Source organism: Aotus nancymaae, unplaced genomic scaffold (genome assembly GCF_030222135.1).
Source record: "Aotus nancymaae isolate 86718 unplaced genomic scaffold, 86718_ANA_hifiasm-v0.15.2.pri h1tg000106l, whole genome shotgun sequence".
Lineage (NCBI taxonomy): Eukaryota > Metazoa > Chordata > Mammalia > Primates > Aotidae > Aotus > Aotus nancymaae.
Genome location: NW_026988521.1, coordinates 2,934,481 through 2,957,668, shown reverse-complemented (window position 1 = coordinate 2,957,668; position 23,188 = coordinate 2,934,481). Strand labels below are relative to the sequence as shown.

At 64.7% G+C, this 23,188-nt stretch overlaps 1 protein-coding gene across 1 annotated transcript; it reads right to left on the bottom strand.

The window, feature by feature from the left end:
- Positions 1 to 724: 724 nt before the first annotated feature.
- TRPM5 (transient receptor potential cation channel subfamily M member 5) lies at positions 725 to 21,122 on the bottom strand. Its single transcript, XM_064370259.1, has 24 exons — positions 21,006 to 21,122; positions 19,796 to 19,976; positions 18,845 to 19,011; positions 17,915 to 18,098; positions 16,225 to 16,289; positions 15,865 to 16,056; positions 15,440 to 15,542; positions 14,012 to 14,130; positions 11,186 to 11,536; positions 10,973 to 11,113; positions 10,775 to 10,898; positions 10,133 to 10,278; positions 9,554 to 9,666; positions 9,210 to 9,302; positions 8,852 to 9,110; positions 8,208 to 8,326; positions 7,706 to 7,838; positions 7,426 to 7,600; positions 3,426 to 3,579; positions 2,799 to 2,980; positions 2,378 to 2,510; positions 1,781 to 1,853; positions 1,319 to 1,373; positions 725 to 831 (listed from the first exon to the last, which is right to left on the bottom strand). Exons 1-24 carry the CDS (start codon positions 21,120 to 21,122, stop codon positions 725 to 727), a joined length of 3,486 nt encoding a protein of 1,161 aa, XP_064226329.1.
- Positions 21,123 to 23,188: the final 2,066 nt, after the last annotated feature.

The window sequence follows — 23,188 nt, the reverse complement described above, 5'->3', positions numbered from 1 at the left end:
GTGAGTAGACAGCCAGGGCGCCGGGACAGGTGGGTGTTTGACTGCGCCTGGGGTCCAGTTTTATCTGGTCAGGGTGGTGCAGTGTTCTCCAGGTTCCACTGGAAGGAAAGCAGCCAGTGACGCCAGCACGGGTGAGTCCCGGGGCCACAAACACCAGTGTGTCCCATATTGGCCACAGGGTGTCGGGGACATCTGGCAGACGCAGTGGACGCCCAGTCCTGTCCTCCAGGAACCAGCCTCCTGAGTCCCAAAGGATCTTTTGGGTCTTAAGTGGCAGAAATTCTAACCACTGGTGTTTCAAACAAAGATGAGTCTCTTAGCAGGCAACACAAGTGAGGGCAGGGGTGGGTGCAGGCCCAAGAGCAGCTGGCCATCTGGAAGGGGCTGCACCCTGTCATGCTGCAGGGCTGGCTTTTCCCTGGTGCAGGCTGGTCAGTTTCCAGGTAGCGACATGGCAGGGCACATGTTTTCTGCCCGGGGAGTTCTGCCTGTCAGAGGAGGCGGCCCCATGACACTGCTGTGCCTCTGGGGAGAACAGGAGGGCCAAGGAGTGGTTCCTGTGCGTGAGGGTCTGTGGTGAGGCACTGGGGTGGGGGTGGAGGCATTGCCTGCTGGGGGGCTGCTGCTCCCTGGGGTTTCCACTGGAGGTGGGCAAAGGTCAGTGCACAAGGCCCAGGGTGGCCAGCTGACGACAGGTGGCCCCTCAGGTGGCAGGCCAGGTAACTCAAGTGTCTGAAGGAGGCTGGCCAGCCCTGGGGTGATCCCGGTCAGCAGCCACCAGCCGGCCTCCCCCACCATAGTGCCGAGAGCCTGTTGGAAAGGAAGGCCCCCCTGAGCAGTGGGAGCCAGCAGGGCAGCCCCAGGAAGGGGAGAGGTGGCTGGCTGGGAGGCAAGGGCCAGGACGCCGGGGCCCTCGGAATGAGTCCCGACAGGCCAGCCCGGGAAAGGTGGGCAGCCTAGGGCCAACCAGGCCTCTGCCTGCACTCTTAGAACTGGGGAAGCAGCCCCCGTGGGGCCGAGGGGCCTCACCTGCTGGGCGGAACAGCCCAGAAGGGCACATGCCAGGCAGAGCCTCAGGAGTCTGAGCCACATTCTGCCCTGGAGCTCCCCAGGGAGCTCCATCAGAGGGCGCTGCCCTGAAGTACCGTGTCCAGCCAAGGCCATTGGAGACTCTCAGGCCAGGCAGGGAAGGAAGGGCACACAGCACAGCCCACAGCACAGCCCACAGTCCCCCACCTGCTGCCACCAGCCCCTGCAGGGTGGGTGCCATGCCCACCCTCATCCCATGCTCCCCACACAGGCTTACTCCAGGAGGCGCTGCCTTGGGCCAGCGTGTCTGCCACGGAGGACAGGAGCACTGAGCAGTAGTTGATCTGGAGGAGGGAGATGTGTTGGGAAGCTCCAGGGCTCTCAGGACAGCAGGGGACAGGCAGCCTCCCCCTGCTCCTGCCAGGGCCTCCGTTGCCCCATGACTCCTCCCTCCAGGAGCTGCCGCTCAAAGGCAGGGGTTGGTGAGGCTCCCAAGAGGAGTGTAGAGTGAAAGGTCAGGGGTCTTAAAGTGAGACCCCTCGTTTAAGGCTGTGGCCTCTCAAGTGTCGGGGTGGGAGCCGGCTCAGGTGGGAACGGACCATCTCCCCCAGGACCCTCCCTGCCCACGGTGGTGCTCCTGTCCTGGCTCCGGGCTGCTCGTCTCTGTGAATGGCCAGGGCTGTGGACAGGTCCCGGTAGCCCCACACAGCCACCCGCCTCCCCTCGGAGAGGAGCTCCTGGGCTTGCTTGCCTGTGACTCCAGACGCTTGATGCGCCTTTCTTGCTCTCTCAGCCCCCCGAGGTACTTGGCGACGAAGTCCACTCTGCAGCAGGAGCAGGCGGGCAGGCTGTGGATGACTTCGCCGCTCGGTGGGGGGCTCCCCATCCCCCAGGCCTCCCTGTGTGCCCGGGTCCAGGGTGCCCTGGCCCTTCCCTTCCCCCTTCATGCCCAGATCTGGTGAGTGTTCCCGGCGCAGGTGCGGAGCGCCCTGTGCCTTCCCGGTAGGGCTGGGGTGCCATCCCTGCCTGGGCACACCACCCAGCTAAACGGGGCAGGGCAGGTGGTCGGGAACAGGCCCCTGGAGCCACGGCTGGAGGGAAGCCAGGGGTGGGCAGTTCCACTCCTGAGACCACAGCAGGGCAGCCGTCACGCTCACTGTGCACGCTCCCTTTCAGCCTGGCCGGTTCCTAGCAGGGCCCTCCACGGGTCAGGCTGGGGAGCTAGGCCAAGGCCCTGCCCCTCCCGCTTCAGCCTCAGTTCCCCAGCTTAGATCCTCCATCACTGACACCAACGGCACATCCCTGATTAAAGGCCGACACCCACCAGTGATCAGGACAGGACCCGCACCTGTGGGCAGTTTTCCGCAGCACCTCCGCCTCGCTGTCCCTCCTCCGCTTCTCCATTTTGCTCAGAAAGTTCTCCTTCTGGACGGTCTCCCAGGTGACCACCTTCTGGTCCATGGGGTCTGGCAGGTCTCTCTCTGGGAAAGCCAGGGCAGCAGCCGGCATTACCAGAGCACGTGGGCCCCCGTGGCAGAGCCCGGGCCTGTCCCCAGGCGAGGTAGGCCAGGCGGAAGGAGTGGGACCCAGCCAGGGGATGGAGGGCAAGGACGGCCCCGTGCAGGGACAGCCAAGCTGCCGGGGGAGGGGCTCGACTGTGCCAGCCTACACAGAGCCCAGCCGAGGGCCCACGGGGCTGAGGAGGCACCCGGTCTCTCCCGACCTGCCTCGGGGCATGGCCCGCCCCGGGACCCGCGCCTCGGCCTCACCCAGGTGCTCCCGCTTGTGCTCGGCCTCCTTCTTGAAGACCCTGCGCAGTGCCAGGCTCAGGTGGCTGAGCAGGATGAAGGGCGGAGCCAGGGCGGGGCGCTCGTGGTACTCCACGATCAGGTTGTAGCGCTGGAACTTCCAGAACATGTCCGCGTTGCCCTGCACCACCTGGAACGTGTAGCTGCGGGGACACGGCCAGACCCTCACCTGCCGGCTCCTCACGCCCACCCGGAGGCGTGTCCCCCCACACCCGGAAGCCCTTTTTGAAACCGAGGCCCAGCACTGCTTCTGCGTTGCCTCTGGGGTGTGTCTGAAGGGCTCCACTCTTCTGGGGTCTTCCCTGCCCACTCTGCTCTCCCGGACAAGCCCAGAGCTCTCAACACGGCACCGGTTCCCCAAAGACCCAGGCCCTGCTTCCTGGGACCAGGAGGGCGTCCCACAGAGTTCATGGCCTTGGGCAGGAAAGGCCCCGAAGTCCAGGCTGTGCCGCCTCCTATCTGCCCTGGGGCACCAAGCCCCAGTCTCTGTGGAGCACCAGGCGGGCTGCAAAGGAGCGAGTGTCGGGGAATGACCCTCTGCTCCCTCCACCTCAGGGTCCTATCTTCCAGGGGCTGGGGCAGAGTCACCTGAACATGGCAATGAGCAGGTTCATGAGCAGCACATTGGTGACCAGCAGGAAGGTGACCAGCAGGAGGATGACCAGCCAGTTGGCATAGAGGCTGGGGCAGGAGGGCGAGTCTTCTAGCAGCAGAGGGTGTGTAGAGCAGTTCACACGGGCTTCTGGAAGGCAAGGGTGCCATGGAGACCAGGCCAGGAGCAGCCACCCGGGCAGCCTCAGGCAAACGCCCTGAGACAGAGCTTGGTCCTGGGGATGAAGCCCAGGGGACGGGGTGCCGGGTAGTGACCCACTGTCCCAGTTCACCCAGGACAGGGTTTTCGCACCAAAAGCCCCATCTCAGCAAACCAGAGGCAGACGGGTGGTGAGCCCCGCCCTGGGCCACCTCTGCCATGTCTGCTGGGCTTCCATTGGGGGCTGGAGTCAGCCAGGGCCACAGGCCCCAGAGGCAGAGCCAAGAGCCCTGGAGGGATGGAAGGCGGGGTCAGAGGGGCCCCAGGACACAGGTTTCTGCTGGTGGTTGCATGTGTTAAGACCTCCGTCCCTTCCCCTAAAAAAGCCTCTGCTGTTGAAAGTTTGGGGAGAGCTTCAGAGGAAGGGAGATTGCATCCTCACTACAGGACTCCTCAGAGCCTTCACGGCACTGACATCTGTCCTTCCTCCAGGCTGGGGACTGATTCCACCACCTTTCCAAAATGGGGTGAGCCCAGAGCGCCTAGGTCCCACACTGGGCCACTTAAGTCTGAAGAACATTCTTCAGGCAGTGAGTCTGGGAGCTTGCAGGCTGAGCTCCCTTGCCCTGGGCAGGAACACCCTGGAGGGGGCAGATCTTGCTCCAGTCCCTTTAAGCCAGACCCTCACCCCTGCTTCTCCCCTACAGGGCTCAGCCCTGGACCCCCACCCCACCCCAGCCTGCAGGGCAGGAGGAAGGAGGAAGGAGCAGCAGTGGGCGTTGGGGTGCTCAGGGTCCCAGCCAGAGGCCAAAGCAGACCCCAGGCTGGATGTCCGGGGCCACATTTCCCCTCTGTATACTACAGGGAGCTCCGCTTTCCCCTCCCTCCCTGCCTGCACGCTGGCGTGTGTCTGCGTGAGCCTGTGCCTGTGTTTGGATGTGCCTGGCACACATGCTCGTGTGTGAGTCTGCCTGTGAGCACACTGGCCACACACACGTGCACATTCAAGTGTGTCTTGGTGCCTGCCAGCTCCAGGTTGCCCTGTGGTGGGTCCTGGGGGTCTCCCTGTTCCCAGATTCCTGCCTCTGTGCCTGGGTCCCCAGCTCCAGAGATCCGTCCTCCCTCCCAGGGTGAATTCCTGCCTTGTTTCTCCCAAGTGAGTTATTGTGACGCGTCGACCCGCATGTGAGTTATTGAGTGTTTGTGTGTGCGCTGGCAGTCAGTGAGCGCCAGCCCTCCCCACGCCCTCACCCCAGGCCCGCCCCTCCTCTGCCGGCCCTGGCCACCTCCAGCCCATGAATCTGCTCCTGGGTGGACTCATGACCCCTCTCCTCCCTGCACCCTGGAGGGGCGGGCCAGGGTGAGCCTGGAGAGCCTGTTTGTGAAGCCGTAAATCTGTCTGATAAAAGCAGCTCTGAGGAATGAGACCCCTGCACCCTCCCCCAAACCGTGATTTGGGAAGGCGCCACCAGGCCTGGCTGGAAATTAAATTGTCCCTGGGGCCTGGGGCCCCAGAGAACAAGCTCATCACCACAGCTCAGCCCCAGCTCTGGCTTGGCATGTGTGCTGAGTGAGGCAGGGGGTTGTCCTGGGCTCTGAGGGGACCCACAGGCTGTGGGGGAACCGTCTGGGCCTCAGTTTCCCTCTCTGCCCAGCATGTGTTAGTGAGTAACTCTGCCCAGCAACAAAGGGAGCTCCGCTCTCCCCTCCCTCCCCGGCCTGCACGCTGGCGTGTGTCTGCGTGAGCCTGTGCAGCCAGGCCAGGCTCTGTTGCAGGCTTTGCACCACCCTCCACATTCTTAAGGGAGAATATAGGGGCCCGGAGATCCCAGCAGTTCCACACACCTCCCTGAGGCAGCACTCTGGGCAGAGGTCCTCGGGAGTCTCAGTGTCCCCACCTTCTCCCATCGAAAAGGAAGCTATGGCCGGGCCTATCCCCTCATACGAGTGGCTGGGACTGACCCTCCAGAGATGCAGCCGCTCAAGAAAGGGGGCCCCAGCCCTGCCCTGAAGTCACTCAAGAAAGGGGGGCCCAACCCTGCCCTGATGTCACTCAAGAAAGGGGGGCCCCAACCCTGCCCTGAAGTCACTCAAGAAAGGGGGGCCCAGCCCTGCCCTGAAGTCACTCAAGAAAGGGGGGCCCAACCCTGCCCTGACGCAGCCACTCAAGAAAGGGGGGCCCCAGCCCTGCCCTGAAGTCACTCAAGAAAGGGGGGCCCCCAGCCCTGCCCTGAAGTCACTCAAGAAAGGGGACCCCAAACCTGCCCTGACACAGCCACTCAAGAAAGGGGGGCCCAGCCCTGCCCTGAAGTCACTCAAGAAAGGGGGGCCCAGCCCTGCCCTGAAATCACTCAAGAAAGGGGGGCCCCAACCCTGCCCTGATGCAGCCACTCAAGAAACGGGGGCCCCCAGCCCTGCCCTGAAGTCACTCAAGAAATGGGGACCCCAGCCCTGCCCTGACGCAGCCACTCAAGAAAGGGGGCCCCAGCCCTGCCCTGAAGTCACTCAAGAAAGGGGACCCCAACCCTGCCCTGACGCAGCCACTCAAGAAAGGGGGGCCCCCAACCCTGCCCCAGCTGGAGGCGCCGTCTAGATCCCCTCCTGCCCCAAGGGGCCCCACGGCGGGGCAGCGATGGAGGACATATGTTGAGGGCGACGTGGGGTCGCAGGCAGGCAAGGGCTGCTTAAACTAATGGCCTGGAAAACGAATGCCTGTGCTGAGCAAACACCAACATGTCAGGAGGGGCTGCGGGGCTAAGAAAACAGCCCACGGAAATGAGCCGCGCTGGGAGTCACGGTTTCCATCACGGCGTCGCCCCGCCTGTCCCCGGAGGCCTGTGTTTGCTCCGGTCTGGCCATGATCCCGTCAACAAATATTTATCGAGGGTCCAACAAATATTCGCTCCACAGAGTCGGGGTCAGGCCTGGGCAGCCCCAGCCCTTGGACACCGCCCGAGAGATGGGCTCCCTGCACCTTCTCTGCCTGATCTCCAGCCTGCGGCACCCCTGGAGGGCCCCAGGGACTGGCTGACTGCTGGGCCACCTTCCCAGAGGGGTGCGTCACCTCCCAGGTTGGGGCTCCTCACTGAGTCCCAGCCACCTCTGAGGCCTGCAGAGGTCTCCGCCCCATCCCAGAGCTCCCCACAACCCATCACCACTGAGGCCCTCATGGCCAAGCAGCTCTGACCCACTGCGCTGGCTTATGGAAAAGTTTCTGGAGCCTCCACCAGCCCCAGCCAGCTACAGGGGTCAGCCTGGGGACACCCACAGCCACGGACAGGCCACGCACACACAGAGTGGGTCCCCAGGAGCAACCGGGGTGCCTTTAGGAGCGGCCTCATGGTGGAGGGGTCTTACCAGCAGGAAGGCGTGGGGGCTTTGGTGGGTGAGTGGTTGACAGGGCACTTAGGCCAAACAGGGCCCTGTGGGAGGGCAGAGGCCAGGGGCCATGGGGAGAGCCGGAGGGCCCAGACCCCAGAAGATGGCTGGGGCAGCCTTGGGGCCCACGCTGCCCTTCGTGCCTGCCCCCAACAGACCAGCCCCAGGGCAAGCCTTGCCGCTCAGCCTCCCCAGGCAGGAGGCCGCCAGCCCTGGCTGCCTCGGGGTCTCCTTGTGTCTGCTTCCTATCCCAACACCCCAGGCTGGGGCTCTGTGACTGGAGCTGCCTCTGCCTGGGGAACCAGACACTTTTCCCATATCTGCTCCAGGCTGGGGTCTCCATGACCCCAACAGACCCCACTGGAGAGCCTCATGCCCAGGGCTTGTGAACACAGGGCTGCACTAGGTCCCTGCCCCTGCCTCCCCTCAGCACCCCCTCAGCCCCAGCTGTGTGCAAACCATCAATCTCGTCCAGTGGGATCTGCCCGAATATCTGCAGGTAGGGCCGGTAGAGCACCCGGCGGAAGATCCACTCCAGGCGGCCGTCGTGAGGGTGCAGCAGCGCCTGTGTGGTCACGCCGTAGGCCACGAGCCACACGCTCAGAAAGAAGAGGAAGAAGAAGACGTCCTTCATCTCCACGGGGCAGGGGCAGAGAGAGGAGTGTCAGCAGCCGGTCGGGTGGGGCTCAGGCAGGGAGCTGGCAGTCCGCTCAGGGCCAGGGTCCCCCGGGGGGCTCACCATGCGCTCCACCACAATGATCTTGGGGCCCAGCTGCTTGTGTATGGCAAAGATGTGGATCAGCCGCAGCGTGAACACCATGAAGTCCATGGCAAGGACCGTGCGGCCAGCCTCAAACGCTGAGGGCAGCATCCTGGAGGACAGGAGGCTGACGCAGCTGCGAGGCCCAGAGAGGGGCAGAGGCTTCCCCAGGGACACACAGCACACCGGCTACAGGCAGGGCCAGGGCCAGGCCAGGACTCCTGAGTGGCTCTGAGTGGCTTTATCTTTTGTTTATTTATTTTTAAGAGACAGGGTCTGGCTCTGTCACCCAGGCCAGAGTGCAGTGGTGTGATCATGGCTCGCTGCAGCCTCAACTTCCCTAGTCCAAGTGACCCTCCCACTTCAGCCTCCTGAGTAGCTGGGACCACAGGTGCAAACGCCACGCCTAGCCTGAGTGGCTTCATCTGGAAGCCTGCCCACAAGCCCTGCTGAGGCCACACGGCCTTTGGGCCCCACAGACCTGCAGGTGACTCCCACGACAAACAGGAAGATGGCCACCATGTCACACTTGTTCCAGTTGTCCCCCACGTACAGGGTGAACTTCTTCACCAGGTGCGTGTCCTCATCTGTGAAGAAGCCCTGGGAGGGAGGCAGGCAGTCCACTGAGAGCTGTCCGGGCCCCCTTGCTGGGGTCAGCCCCACCCAGACAAGCTCTGATCTGTAAGGAGCAGGGCTCAGTCAGCCAGGGGGATCGGAGTTCCATCTATGACCAGGGCCCAAGCTACCAGTGGGACTGGGAGTCAATTGAAGCTATTCCAGGGCTAACTCTGGGAACAGAAGCTGAGGTCAATTTCTACTTGGGGCCAGGGCTCTTTGTGCCCAGGGTCTGGGGTCAGTTTATTCGGTGTCTGGACTCAATCTGTGATACAGCTCAGGATTCGGACTCTGATGAGGGAGAGCAGGGTCATGCTCAGTCTGGAGCAGGGCTCAGGGCTCAGTCTGCAGCAGGGATCAGGGCTCAGTCTGGAGCAGGGATCAGGGCAGGCCCCCATGCTGTTCTTGTTCTACAGATGGGGAGCCCCACTCCGAGAGGGCAGAACCCAGCTTAGGTTGCCCACCCGGAAGCTGCTGAGTGGAGGGGACCAGACTAGTGTGGCCACCGACCTGCCGGATTTCCTCCAGCACCAGTGTGAAGACCCAGAAGTAGAGGGTGACCTCGGGCCCTGAGGGGCCCTGGGGGGGCGGCCTGAAGTCCACCAGCAGGACGTAGGTGAACAGGAAGAGAAAGGCGAAGTACATGACCACGTTCCCCAGAAACACAGTCACGGGAGCACCCCAGAACTTCCGCCATCGTGTGAGCAGGAAGGCGGCACGTGGGCCTCGGTCACCCTGAGCCCTCGGCGCCTCCACCAGCTCCTCCACCCTGTGCCACAGAGAAGGCCGCAGTGGTGAGGCTGGCGCCCAGCCGGGGGCCCCACCAGAGTCCAGCCTCCCAGCCACCCCGCCGGCCCCCGCCTCGCACCGGCTGCGCAGGCCGTATAGCAGGCTCTTCTCCGTGTCCAAGCTGTCCAGCTCCTGAAGGTCCTCCTGGCCAGTCCTCAGGGGAGCGTCCTCACTGTGAGCACAGGAGAGCTCAGGGCCCGCAGAAGGGGCTCCCAGAGGCACCTGCTCGGCTCCAGGCACTCGGCCGTCAAAGTGCCTACTGGGATGCAGGGGCTGCAGGGAGCGGGACCCGCAGGGAGGCTTGACTTGGGGGCAAGAATCAGGCTGCCACCAGCACTGGCAAAGCCCAGGCCCTCCCCACAGCTCTGGCACACGTGCTGCAGCCTGCCCTGGCCAGGTGGGCATCCCGCAGACCTGACCCACCTGAAGGTGATGAGGTTGGTATAGATGAGGGCGGGGCAGAGGAAGGCTCCCAGCAACCGCAGGATGGGCGTGCCCGCAGCCATGTCTCCCCACCAGATCCTGGTCAGGAAGGCCTGAGGGGAAGGCAAAACTGTTGGCTCCACCTCTGCACCTTTGCCCAGACTGCGCCCTGCTCCAGAAATGGCCTTGCCCCAGGTCCTGGGCCCCGTGAGCTGAAGGGGCACCCAGCCCAGCCCTCCCTCCTGGAGCCCCCATCCTGGTAGGGGACACAGTCCTTGGGTGCTCCTCCCAGGGGTGTGGGTTGAGCTGCTGTGCCCTTCACTAGGGAAAAGATTGGGCTTGGGGGTTGGGAAGGACCAAGGGGAGGAAGTGGTGCTTCTACTGAGCCCAGAAGCGGGGGAGTGTACCTGGTGGAGGAAGCCAGGTGGGCACCTTCCAGTGACAGAAGCCCTACCACCCCTCCGTTTTGGGGACGGGAGTGACAGGGCAGCTGCAGCCTGGGAAGTCAACTCAAGCTGGGCCCAGCTCACCTGCCCGCCCCACCCCCAGGCAGCCCTCCCAAGGCCAACTGGCACTCACCTGCACACCGTCGTGGGCAAAGAAGGCCTTGGCATCCGCCTCGGTGGCCAGGTGCAGGCAGGTGGTCTTGCTCCAGCAGCGGTTCCGGCGCACCAGCAGGGCGAAGGCGCGGTCCTCGCTGTTACTGTAGCACTCAGAGAAGAGGTCTGCCCGCAGGCCCTGGTGCTAGGACGAGACACCAATGCCCGGCCCCCGGCCCCATCCTCCGTCCCCTGCCCAGAGCGGAGCTCTGCAGCTGCACCCTGCGTCCACCTCCCGGAGCCCAGCCAGGTCTTCTGCCCTGACCTGGCCTGCTCGGGGCCCTTCCTGATCCTCTGCCCTTCTCCAGCTTTTTCCCTCCCCCAGGGAAATGAGGGGAGCCTCCACCATGCTGAATGTCCCTCAGCCCAAGGCAGGTCCAGTGTATGCCCGGGGCGAGAGGCTGTGTCTTCCTCACCCGTGCCCAGAGGTCCCACACTCAGGGTCTGGGGCCGCCTCCATCCCAGGCAAAGCCATCTGTCCTCTCCTACAGAGGAGGCCACTGAGGGCGCCTGGAGCCCCAAAGCGGTCACAGGCGGCCCTGGTGAGGCCCAGGCCCCTCCGTCTGACCCCTCTATCACATCCTCCGCCGCTGCGCTGGCCTGACCCCAGCTGGTCACTCACCGAGGGCCAGCTGCTCATATTTCGCCTCGCGCATGGCTCGGGCCACCTCGGCCTCCGTCTCCAGGTGTGACATCTCTTTGAGGATTTTACAGGCGGCCAGAGCGGCGGCCACACCCTCCTGGCCCTAGGAGACCCTGTCTCAGGAGGCCGCCCCTCCCCTGCACCTGCACCCACGCGGGACCCACGGCCTCGGCTCACCATGGCCCAGAAGTAGGTGGCCATCTCATGGCGGTTCTGCAGCACGGCCCACAGGAACAGGTCCCGCCAGGGGTTCTCGCTCCTCTGGTTCAGGTCCAGAGGCCACTTCTGGCCCGTGGGCCGCTTGGCGGGGCCCTTCTCCTGGAGGACACAAGTGTCGGCCTCCCGCTGCGGCCCCGGCCTCAGCCCCCATCCCCACGGAGCCCCACTCACCGCCTTCCTGCGGTCCCCTGGCCGGCTGTCCTGGTAGAGGCCCCGGCAGGCATCCTGCAGGAAGTCCTTGAGTACCCGGGAGACCTCGTGGAGGGAGAAGGCGGGCAGCCCCGCAGGTGGCTCCCGGGCCTGCTGGGCACCGAGGCCGGCCAGGGTCAGCCGGGCCTCCTCCTGCTTCCGCTGCAGCAGGTCGAACAGCAAGCTCTTGGGGGACACGGAGCGGTAGAGCTGCTGCAGCCGCCCATACGTCAGGAAGTCGGCCACGTCCGCGCCGTTGTCCACAAAAAGGCGCACGAACTCAGGCTTGTTGCTGACCAGGGCATCCACCATCACCTCCTCCAGGTCACGGGACTTGACACCCCAGGGAAGGGGGACAGGAGAGTGAGCCAGAGACAGGACGAGCGGGCCCAAGGAAGGAGAGCGCAGGGAGCACGGGGACCCACGCCAGAGGCCAGGTCACCCAGACCCTCACGCTCTCCCGCACCCCAGCCTGCCCCCTGAGTTGGGGCAGGCACAGAGGAGCCGGTTGCAAGCAAATGCTGGGAGTGTTGCGGCCCCCTCGGGCTTCAGGGACAGCCGGCACCCAGCCAGCTCTGCCTGGGCCAGTGAACGAGGCCGAAGCCCGGGCGGTGCCGTGGCCTGGTCTCTCCCTGGACCTTGGGACAGCTGGGCAGAATGGGCTTGGCCAAGCAGCCCTCAGGGTGCAGGAGCAGGCAGTGTGGGCAGCTCAGGCTGAGCCAGGAGCATGAGGTGGGTGGGCAGGGCGGGAGGTGGACAGGCAGGGCGTGAGGCGGGCGGGCAGGCAGGTGTGAGGAGGGAGGGCAGGGTGTGAGGCGGGAGGGCAGGTGTGAGGTGGGCAGGCAGGTGTGAGGCGGGCGGGCAGGTGTGAGGCGGGAGGGCAGGTGTGAGGCGGGCGGGCAGGTGTGAGGCGGGCGGGCAGGTGTGAGGCGGGAGGGCAGATGTGAGGCGGGCGGGCAGGTGTGAGGCGGGAGGGCAGGGTGTGAGGCGGGAGGGCAGGACGTGAGGCGGGAGGGCAGGGCGTGAGGTGGGCGGGCAGGGCGTGAGGCGGGAGGGCAGGGCGTAAGGCGGGCGGGCAGGCAGGCGTGAGGCGGGCGGGCAGGGCGTGAGGCGGGCGGGCAGGCAGGCGTGAGGCGGGTGGGCAGGGTGTGAGGCGGGCGGGCAGGTGTGAGGCGGGAGGGCAGGGCGTGAGGCGGGAGGGCAGGGCCTGAGGCGGGCGGGTAGGCGTGAGACGGGCGGGCGGGCAGGGCGTGAGACGGGCGGGAGGGCAGGCGTGAGATGGGTGGGCGGGCAGGTGTGAGACAGGCGGGCAGGGCGTGAGGCGGGCGGGCAGGTGTGAGGCGGGCGGGCAGGTGTGAGGCGGGCGGGCAGGGCATGAGGCGGGCAGGCAGGTGTGAGGCAGGTGGGCAGGGCATGAGGTGGGCAGGCAGGCATGAGACAGGCGTGCAGGCAGGTGTGAGGTGGGTAGGCAGGGTGTGAGGCGGGCGGGCAAGGCGTGAGGCGGGCGGGCAGGGCGTGAGGCAGGCGGGCAGGGCGTGAGGCGGGCGGGCAGGTGTGAGGCAGGAGGGCAGGGCGTGAGGCGGGAGGGCAGGGCGTGAGGCGAGTGGGCAGGGCCTGAGGCGGGTGGGCAGGCCGTGAGACGGGCGGGCGGGCCGGCATGAGACGGGCGGGCGGGCAGGTGTGAGACGGGCGGGCAGGGCGTGAGGCGGGCGGGCAGGGCATGAGACAGGTGGGCAGGCGTGAGGTGGGTGGGCAGGTGTGAGGCGGGCTGGCAGGCGTGAGACGGGTGTGCAGGCAGGTGTGAGGCAGGTGGGCAGGCAGGTGTGAGGCAGGCGGGCAGGGCGTGAGGCGGGCGGGCAGGCAGGCGTGAGGCGGGTGGGCAGGGTGTGAGGCGGGCGGGCAGGTGTGAGGCGGGAGGGCAGGGCGTGAGGCGGGAGGGCAGGGCCTGAGGCAGGCGGGTAGGCGTGAGACGGGCGGGCGGGCAGGGCGTGAGACGGGCGGGAGGGCAGGCGTGAGATGGGTGGGCGGGCAGGTGTGAGACGGGCGGGCGGGCAGGTGTGAGACGGGCTGGCAGGGCGTGAGGCGGGCGGGCAGGGCATGAGACAGGCGGGCAGGCGTGAGGTGGGTGGGCAGGTGTGAGGCGGGCTGGCAGGCGTGAGACGGGTGTGCAGGCAGGTGTGAGGCAGGTGGGCAGGCAGGTGTGAGGCAGGCGGGCAGGGCATGATGTGTGCAGGCAGGCGTGAGACAGGCGTGCAGGCAGGTGTGAGGTGGGCGGGCAGGGTGTGAGGCGGGTGGGCAGGGCCTGAGGCGGGCGGGTGGGCAGGGCGTGAGATGGGCGGGCGGGCAGGTGTGAGACGGGTGGGCGGGCAGGTGTGAGACAGGCGGGCAGGGCATGAGGCGGGCAGGCAGGTGTGAGGCGGGCAGGCAGGTGTGAGGCGGGCGGCCAGGGCATGAGGCGGGTGGGCAGGTGTGAGGCAGGCGGGCAGGCGTGAGGCGGGCGGGCAGGTGTGAGGCGGGCTGGCAGGCATGAGACGGGCGTGCAGGCAGGTGTGAGGCATGTGGGCATGCAGGTGTGAGGCGGGCTGGCAGGGCATGAGGTGGGCGGGCAGGCGTGAGACGGGCGTTCAGGCAGGTGTGAGGTGGGCGGGCAGGCAGGTGTGAGGCGGGTGGGCAGGTGTGAGGCGGGCGGGCAGGCAGGTGTGAGGCGGGAGGGCAGGTGTGAGGCGGGCGGGCAGGCAGGTGTGAGGCGGGAGGGCAGGTGTGAGGCGGGCGGGCAGGGCGGGAGGCCGGTGGGCAGGTAGGAGGCACCTTCCACTCCACGTCCCCATTGAAGATCTCACTCTTGGCGATATCCACGCGGTCCCACGCCACTGCCAGCTTGAGCTCATCCAGGTAGTCCTGCGGCTCCTGGCTGTGGCTCTTGCAGGCTGCGGGCAGAGCAGGCAGGAGCTAGTGAGGGTGGAGCTGAGGGCCTGACAGAGCCAGGGCACGGGGCCCCGAAGGTGGGCTTCCTAGAGACGCAGAAATGGGAACTTCACACTGGTACTGGAGGGGGCACACGTGCCAGCTCTGGGCACCAGCAGGGGGCAAGAGACTTTGTTGCCAACCCTAGGAGCCATGGAGTGCCGCCCTGGTCTGCATCCCCATTGTGAGGGGGGATCCTTAGCTAACAGGATCCCCTGGGCCTGGAGGCCACTTCCAAGCGCTGAAGGCCCAGGACCTTCCCATGGATATTGTTGGGGAGCACACTGGGTCACGTTTCCTCCATGGGCAAAGGGCATTTGGCCATGACTTGGTGAGGTCACCTGGGCCACTGGAGGGAGGCCTGCAGCACCTGGGCACCCCTGCTGGAGACCACTGTCCTCACCGGCCTCAGCCTCCACAACCACGGACCCTGTGAGACTGCAGTGCCCCTCTCAGGCCACAGGTACCAAACTGAGACTTCGTGAGAAGGGCCAGGGGGTTCCTGAAGTGATGGGGGAGGCTCATTTGACCTCCTTGTCCTGGTGAGGTTGCTAAACCCAGAGCCACCCGAAGTCCAGACACCCTTCCCGGAATGGCCCCTCACTCCAGGGGTCCCCAGTCCCCGCTCAGCAGCGCCCCTCCCTGCCAGGGCTGTGTCTGCCTGGCGGCAGCCGGCCCTTCAACACAAGTCTGTCTACAATAAAAAGCACATCCGATGCTAATCAAAAGTTTCCATCAGTGGATGAACGGGTGCAGACAGCACTGTCTGGCCACAGGCTGGAACCTGACTCTGCCTTACAAAAGGAGTGAAGCACGGCGTGGCATTGGCCGCAACACGGATGAACCGTGAAACCCTCTCGCCGCCTGCCGGGAGTCATGGACACAAAGCGCCCGTCGGCAAATCTATAGAGACAGGAAGCAGACGGGTGGCTGCCAGGGGCTGGGGAAAAACGAGGAGTGAGAGCCAAGGGGAATGGGCTCTTCCTGGGGCGACGAAGGCTTCCAGAATTAGATACCAGTGATACTTGCCCTACCTTGCGAATAGACTAAAAACCACGGAGTTGAGAGCTTTAGGTATAGTTTTAAATTGTGGTTAAAAAAAATGTCGTAAAACTTGCCAAATACAGAGCGCTTCACGAGTCACACGCCGCCTTCCCTGGGAAGGGGCAGGTAGGTGGTGCCATAAACGTTGGCCAGTCTGCCAAACCCCAAGCGGCTCCGCGCATGAAGCCTCCCGATGGCACCCACCGAGGCCGCCTTGCCCGCCCTCACCTTTCACCAGCGCCTTCAGGATGACCGTGTCCAGCTCCTCGGAGCCTTCCTGCTCAAAGTCATACACGGTGAACAGGTGCGGGTGTGAGGCGATATTCTGCAGCTGGGTGCCAGAACAGAGTCCCAATCAGGCAGGGGCAGGCCATGGTTGACATCAGTGGAGGAACAGGCAGTGTCCACAGGTGAGCGAGTGCCAGCCTGCAGCCTGTGTGCCCACCGCCCACCAGGCCCAGCCTGGGACCACCCGCAGACCAGGGGGCTGCCTGGGTCCTTCTGCTCCCTGTGGGTCTGAAGCAAGAGTGGGTGGGGGTCCCAGCAGCATGAGGTGGGAGGGGTGGCTGGAGGCTGCATAGGCAGCTCTCCCAGAGGACCAGCCTCACCCCCGGAGGAGGGGTCGGGAGGACAGGGGAGGGGGCAGCACATACCAGCTTGGTCCAGCGCACGATGTCCTCCCAAGAGAAATGCTCGCTGGGGAACTTCTCCTTAAACTGCTTCTCAGCCACCTTGGGCACCAGGAGGTGGGGCTGGTTGACCAGGGCAGCGATCACGTCAGCGATGCCCCCTGAGCCCGCCAGGATCAGCCATGGGGCAGCCTGCTCCACGGCCCTGGAGATCCTCTGAGGCGGGGAGGGAGGGGAGCGCAGACCCCAGATCAGCCCGGCGCCATCTGGATGAGGTATCAGAGGTGCTCCCATCTCTTCCAGCCCTGTCCCAGGGGTGCCGGGAACCCACCATACCCCTCCAGGGGGCTCCAGCCAGCCAGGGGTCCCCAGCCAGGGCCCTACCTCCAAGGTGCTGGGGTCGCCATTGACCAGCAAGCAGAGGACCGGGATTTCGATGCTGCCAGTGCCTGTGGACAGGGCGCCTGTGAAGCCCAAGGACCCTCTGCCTGGGGTGACCACCCAGATCTCAGGCTCTCAGGCCGCCACATTTTCTGGCCAAAAGCTGGCCCTTCTGAATAAAGTGTGGGCTCTGTCTGGGCCACGTGGCACAGGTTGCTCATTACAGCCCCTGCCATATGGGGGCCGAGGCCTCCAACTCTAACCCGCAGTGCCCAGCACGCACACCCTGTGGCTAGAGCCAGCCTGCGGCTGTTAAAATACAAAGTGACGCGGAGGAAACAGAGCACCCAACCCCGCAGCCACACCGCCGCACGGCACGCGCCCATGCTGGGCATGGCAGAGCCAGCATCTGGACCATGGAGGGAGCTCTGCTGGGCAGGCTGCTCCTGACCACCCAGCGAACTGAAGAGGCACAGGAGGGAGTCCTCAGGTTTCTCACCTAGACAGAAGCTGGAAATGAGACTTCCGTATGTGAAGCCCCCAGAGAGCCCTGGACCCGCCCCCGTCTTCTGTGAGGAAGCAAACTGGCTGGAGGCGCCTCCGAATCACCCACAGGGAACCAGGCTCCCAGGCAGGCCCCTAACTTTGAAAGGTGCCTCCTGATTGAATCTGGAGGATAAACCAGGCCTGGCCAAACAGTGCCTGGGCCAGCAGGGCTTCCGCAGAGCAGAGCTGGACCCTCTGCCTATGTCCGCAAAGTTTGGTGAGACTTTGTTTTCATATCTAAACAGTGCTCAGTTGAGTGGGCACAATGGCTGATGCCTGTAATCACAGCACTTTGGGAGGCATGAGGTGGGAAGATGGGCTGGAGACTGCATTGGCAGGAGCTCACCTGAGGTCAGGAGTTCAAGACCAGCCTGGCCAACATGGTGAAACCATGTCTTTACTAAAAGTACAAAAAAAAAGGCAGGCGTGGTGGCACATGCCTGTAATCTCAGCTACCCGGGAGGCTGAGGCAGGAGAATCGCTGGAACCTGGGAGGTGGAGGCTGCAGTGAGCCGAGATCACACCACGGCACTCCAGCCTGGGCAACAGTGAGACTCTGCCTCAAAAAAAAAAAAGACTGCTCAGTTGGCCCGCCCAAGGAATTATTTTTTTGTTTCTAAATATTGTATATTGTTCATAGATGTCATAATAATTACATACTTTGTTTATGAACATTATTTACACAGCAGCATTTTCTCAGTCCAGCTTTTGAATGTGGACTGGCCACAGTGGTGTCCATTTCTCGGGTGACGCTGCCCCCTGGCGGCTGCACGCCTCATGGCTGGCAGTGGGAAGCAGCCCTCTTTCAACTCACAGATCTCATTTTGCTCTCAGACCTGCAGGGTCTCTGGCCAAGGCCAGGCCCAGTGAAAACAGAACTGCCACGACTGGTGGGAATGTCACTGCCCCAGCAGGGCTACTCTGTCCAGCTGTGCCCCTCCACCGCACTGACCAGACAGCATCTCCTCCCAGGCCCCTAGGGCCCAGGTCTCGGTACTCAGGCATGCTGGGTGCGTTCTGCCTAGAAACACCCCCGACTCTCCCTGGCGGTCACCCCACCCGCCCACAGGCTGATCCCTGGATCCCCACTGGGTCCCAAGGCTGTTGGCCACTGGCAGTTTCCTTAGGTGGCTGGGGCGAGCCTCACCCCCATAGCCCGTCCTCTGCTCCGAGATGTGCTTCTCCAGCCTCAGCCGCAGCTCCGTCAGCCCATCGCCCTTCCCTGGAGGTGCTGGCTCCACCAGGATGAAGTGGGAGAGGTTGCTGTCCAGCGAACAGAGCGGGCCCTGGATTCCACCGTCATCCTCGGGGTAGTGGACAGGAATATCCTCCTGTGCCCATTCAGGGAGACGAGGCTGAGCCCTCGGGAGGCAGCTTGACCTGGGTCCCGCTGCGGGACCCTCCCTGCCAGGCCGTGCACACCACGCCATGGGGCCCTGGCTTCCCCAGCCCTCAGACAGAAGGAGGGATGGACAGCGGGGGCCTGATTGAATCTGGGGGATAAACCAGGCCTGGCCACACAGCGCCTGGGCCAGCGGGGCGTCTGCAGAGCACAGCCAGATCCTCTGCCTGTGTCCCCAGAGTTTGACGAGAAAAATCTCTGTAAGTTTTTCCTGCAGGTTTATCATCCAGATTCAGTCAGTAAAAACTCTGTCGCCCCTCCTTCGACACTCGGGCAGGGGCAGTGGGGAGCGGGTTCTTTTAGACAGAACCCTGGAGACAGCCGGGCTGCCGGAAGCTCCTCCTTGTCTACTCTAGGGCTGACGTCCGGACATCCACCAGGGGCTGCCTGGGCCTCCCTCAGCTGTGCCTTAGACAGACCCCAGCGTGGGGGACGAAGCTGCTTGCCCAGGCTTGGACAGGGCTGCTACAGGAAGAGGCCGGGGCCAGCTCCATGGTCTACACTGGCCGGTCCCTGTGCGGTGCTGCCACCTGCCGGCCACATGCTGGCTCTGCCCTCTCCTGGCTCTTCCTCCAGCCCGAGTCTTGTCCTCCCAGAGCTCTGACTGCTGCCCATGCCCTTCCGAGCCCCTGCCTCCAGGCCCAGAGGCCATGGTGCTGGGAGCTGGATGCGCACCTGGGCCTCCTCCAGAATGCGGCGGTGCAGGACGCGGCCCAGCGAGGCCATGCCGATGGCAACCACGCGTACCTTGGTGGACGTGCTGGCCAGCGAGTGGTCCCGCACGGCCTGCCCGATGTGCCGGGCCAGGCCCACGCGGAGGCCGCTGGTCAGGATCCAGGCTCCTGTGGGGATGGAGGACAGGCTTACTGTGCCACAAGGCCTAGGGCTTCCCCAGCTGGCCCCACACCCTGACCCCTAGGCCCCATCAGCAGCCAGTGACCTGGGAGCCAGGGGTGGGTGCTGGGGAATGCCTCAAGGTGGGATGGGGAAGCTGAGGCCCAGAGAGGGCAAGGCACCCACCCAAGGCTGCTCAGCAGCGGGACTGGCTGGGCCTAGAACCTGTGAAGCAGCACCCTCAGCCTGCCTGGAGCTCATGTCCCCCCACTGGGCTCCCTCCGGGACAAAGCCCACACAGCTCTGTCCAGCTGCCTCTGCTGGGCCAGAATCCCAGGATGTTTTCCCAAATTACAAAGCCTCAGGCCAGGTCTGGCTGGAAGATCTGTTTGCGTTTGCCAATCATTTCTTTAGTGAGGGACCCTGAAACCTCAGGGCCTTCTCCTGGGTGTTCTAGAGTACAGGCTGCCTCCAAATAAAGCCCGGTCATTGGACTCTGCCCCACAGCCGGCTGGCCCGACTGCTTCCCCAGGGGTCCCACCCTGTGTGCTCTGGGGTTTACTGGTCCTGGGGGAGCGGGAGAGGGACATCCCACAGGTGCCCACAGGCCTTGCTAGGGGAGGGGGCAGCTCTAAGGAGAGGTCCTGGTCCCGTAGGTAGGCACCGCTGCCCCTGTGGGGACTACACAGGATGGGCTGAGTCATTTCCGGAAACGTTTTCTCGATGGCTGAAGTGCCAGGGCGCCGGGCTGCTGTGCGGGGTGGGAGCGCTGTCAAATGGGTTGGGGCTCACCTGTGCTCTGAGCCGCTTTCACCAGCCCATTGCGCAGCACGTCCCGCAGCCAGGACTTCATGGCAAAAGACTGCTCCTCGCCCACCAAGGACACCACCAGGTTGGGAGCCGGCAGGTGCCACTCAGCGAGCAGCAGGTCAAAGAGCACAGACGGGGCCGCTCCGCTCGGCACCCTCACGAACTGCAAGGCAGGGGCTGCGGCTCAGGGACTTTGGGGCGTGGGGCACAGGAGCTGCCGGGCAAGGTGGGGGCTGGACACGGGGAGCTGCTGGGCATTGGTGGTGCTGCACACAGTGGGGTATGGGGGAGCTGCTGGGCAGTGGAGGGCTGGACAGGGGGCACTGGGCACTGGGGAGGTGCTGGGCATTGGGGGGCTGGGCACAGGGGGCATGGGGCACTGGGGAGGTGCTGGGCAGTGGGGGGCTGGGCACGGGGGCACTAGGCACTGGGGAGCTGCTAGGCAGTGGAGGGCTGGACACAGGGGGCACTGGGCACTGGGGAGGTGCCGGGCATTGGGGGACTGGGCACAGGGGGCATGGGGCACTGGGGAGGTGCTGGGCAGTAGGGGGCTGGGCACGGGGGGCACTAGGCACTGGGGAGCTGCTGGGCAGTGGAGGGCTGGACACAGGGGGCACTGGGCACTGGGGAGCTGCTGGGCATTGGGGGTGCTGCACACAGCGGGGCACTGGGGAGCTGCTGGGCCGTGGGGGGCTGGACACAGGGGAATACTGGGCACTAGGGAGATTCTGGCCATCAAGAGGGCTGGACACAGGGGGCGCTAGGGAGGTGCTGGCATTGGGGGCAGGTAGCAGGAGGAGAGAGGCCCCACAAGACCCCTTTTGGGACAAGGCCAGTCCTCCCTTGACCTGCTGTGTGACCTGGACAGTACTAACCCCTCTCTGGGCTGGCATCCCCCTCTGTGAGCCAAGGACGCTGGGCAGAAGTGGAGCCCTGGATGCACTTGACCTTGTGCCTCCAGATCTCTCAGGTGACCTCAGGGGTCCTGGTCATTGCAGGGAGGTCGGAGGCCGGCCAGAGCCACTCCTTCCAGCCTGGAACTCTGCCTGTCTGGGGGCTCTGAACATGGCCACAGGGGAGCAGACCCCAGGCGTAAGGAGGACCCTAGCACTCAGCTTCTGGGGAAGGAAATGGAGGCTCATGGGTTCCAGGGCAAGGCAGATGTCACCCGAGGCCTGGGGGCTGCCCCTACCTTGCCTCGCTTCTTCCCAGACCCTCCGAAGTCGACCTCGCCCCTGCGCAAGCCCAGCCCCTGCCAGTCTTCAGCATCCCCGGGGCTTCCGGGACGGGGGCCTTGGACATCCTGCATGACAGCCTCTCTGCAGGGACACCCCGGTCCCTGAGGGCTGGGAAGGCCCATCCCCGCCTCCCTCCCTCAGAGGCCTGGTGCTGCCTTCCCTGGGAAGCCCCTCTCCAGCCAACATGCACGTAGAGCCTGGGGACTGCCCCACCACATCTCTGCCCAGGGACCTTCTCCCTGCCCAGCACCCACCCTCCCCCTGCAGCTCCATCTCTCTCTGCAGCACTGCCCCAAGCAAGCTCCTTTCCAGCTGAGGACGGGGTGTGTGGGTCTCCGCCACCGGCACCTGGTCCCTCTACTCACCCCACTCTGGGCACCTGGGTCCACACCTGTGGATGCGTCTCCAGAGGGCTTTCGTGGGGATGACCTGGGAACTGCGAAAGACTTAGCGGAGGCCTCGCAGCCCCCCGGCCACACAGCCCACCCACTCCCAGGACAGAGATGCGGAGAGCCTGGGTGCCCCTGGGTAAGAAGATGAAGCGGGTGCCCTCAGCTCAGGGGCAGGAGGTGGTGTGGACGAGGGACCACCCTCCTTGCCCAGGAGGTCCAGGAGGTCCAGGAGGCACAGAGAGGGGAGGCCTTGCCCCGGCCCACGCAGCATCGGCAGCAGAGCTCTTCCCGAGGCACTCCCACATCAGCGAGTCGGGGAGAAGAGGCCACGTACGCCTCAACCCTCTCCCCTCAACCCTGGTGGGGTTCGCGTCTCCCAGCTGCCCAGTGAGGCCAGGCGTCTCAGCCCCTCTCTGTGTGGCAGGGATCCAGGGATTGGCACTGGCCCTTCAGCACCCTGGCTCCACCCCTGCCCATGGCCTCATCTCTCAGCTTCCCAGCTCCAGCCTGGTTTGGCCTCACCTCCCTCCAACTGCTCCTCTGAAAACTCAGTACTGGAAGCTGGTGTCTGAGGACACGCCCTGGCAGGCCGAGGGCACCTGCACCTCTGTCTGCCCTCCTGGAACTATGCGCCGGGTCACAGGCTGCTAGGCAGAGGTCTCCTGTCCAACCTGGGGCCACCTGGCAGCTCCCGATCCCACAGAACTGTCCCTTGGTTCTCCTGTGCCCACCCTGCGCCCACCCTGCGCCCACCCTGCGCCCAGGCACCCTGAGCAGTGTCCACCAACAGAAGGCTCTTTGTGAGAGGACAATGACCCTTCTGTAAAACCCTCATTTCCTAGAGAGGGCCACCGGTGATCCCAGGAGGGGATATTCAGGCATGGCCGGGGAGTGTGTCCTGGGACCCCTGGGACCGGCTTTGGGGCAGAGGCCAAGGCCAAGGCCCTCCCCATTAGGCCTCTGGAGCCAGCCGTCACTGTGTCCTCAAACAGGTATGTCCAAGTCCCAAGCCCCGGAACCTGGGAACATGACCTTTGGAAACAGGGCCTTTGCAGATGTGATGAAGATATAGGTGAAGAGGGGCCTTGCTGGAGCGGGGTGAACTGATTCCCAGGACCCAGGTCCTCATATGAAAAGGGGACTTTGGACACAGAGATGGACGCACAGGGAAAGACACTTTTAAAATCCAGGAGAAAGGTGGAGGCAGGGGTTGGGGGAGGTGGCCATAAGCCAAGGGACACCTAGAGCCCTGAAGCTGGAAGAGGCAGGAAGGAGCCCCCTGAGGGCTTGGCCCTGCCAACACCTTGACTTAGGACTTAGCGCTGGTGGCCTCCAGAACCATGAGAATCAGTTGCCATTGCTTTAAGATGCCCGGCTCAGGCTGTTTGTCACCGCCACCCAAGGTCCCCATGGGAGGCCCAAGTCAAGCCCTGCATGATGTCTGGGGTCTGCCAACCCCAGGCAGGACCCACCCACGGGCCCCAGCCCCCTCCTTTGGCCAGGCCTGGGGAGGCACCCTGATGCTGTTAGCACCATGTAAGCCTCTGCCGCCCCTGCGGGGTGATGCAAATTCTCCCCAGCTCTCAGACCACACAGAGGCGAGATTTGAATACGGCCTTCCGAGCCGGCAGAGACGCTTGGTGGTTTTCAGTGTGGGAAGCTGCCGTCTGTGGCCAGGCCCCAGGTGGGGGCTAGAGGCTGGGAAGAGGCCTGGCATTACTGCCATGTCCCAGGGCTTCCGAAAG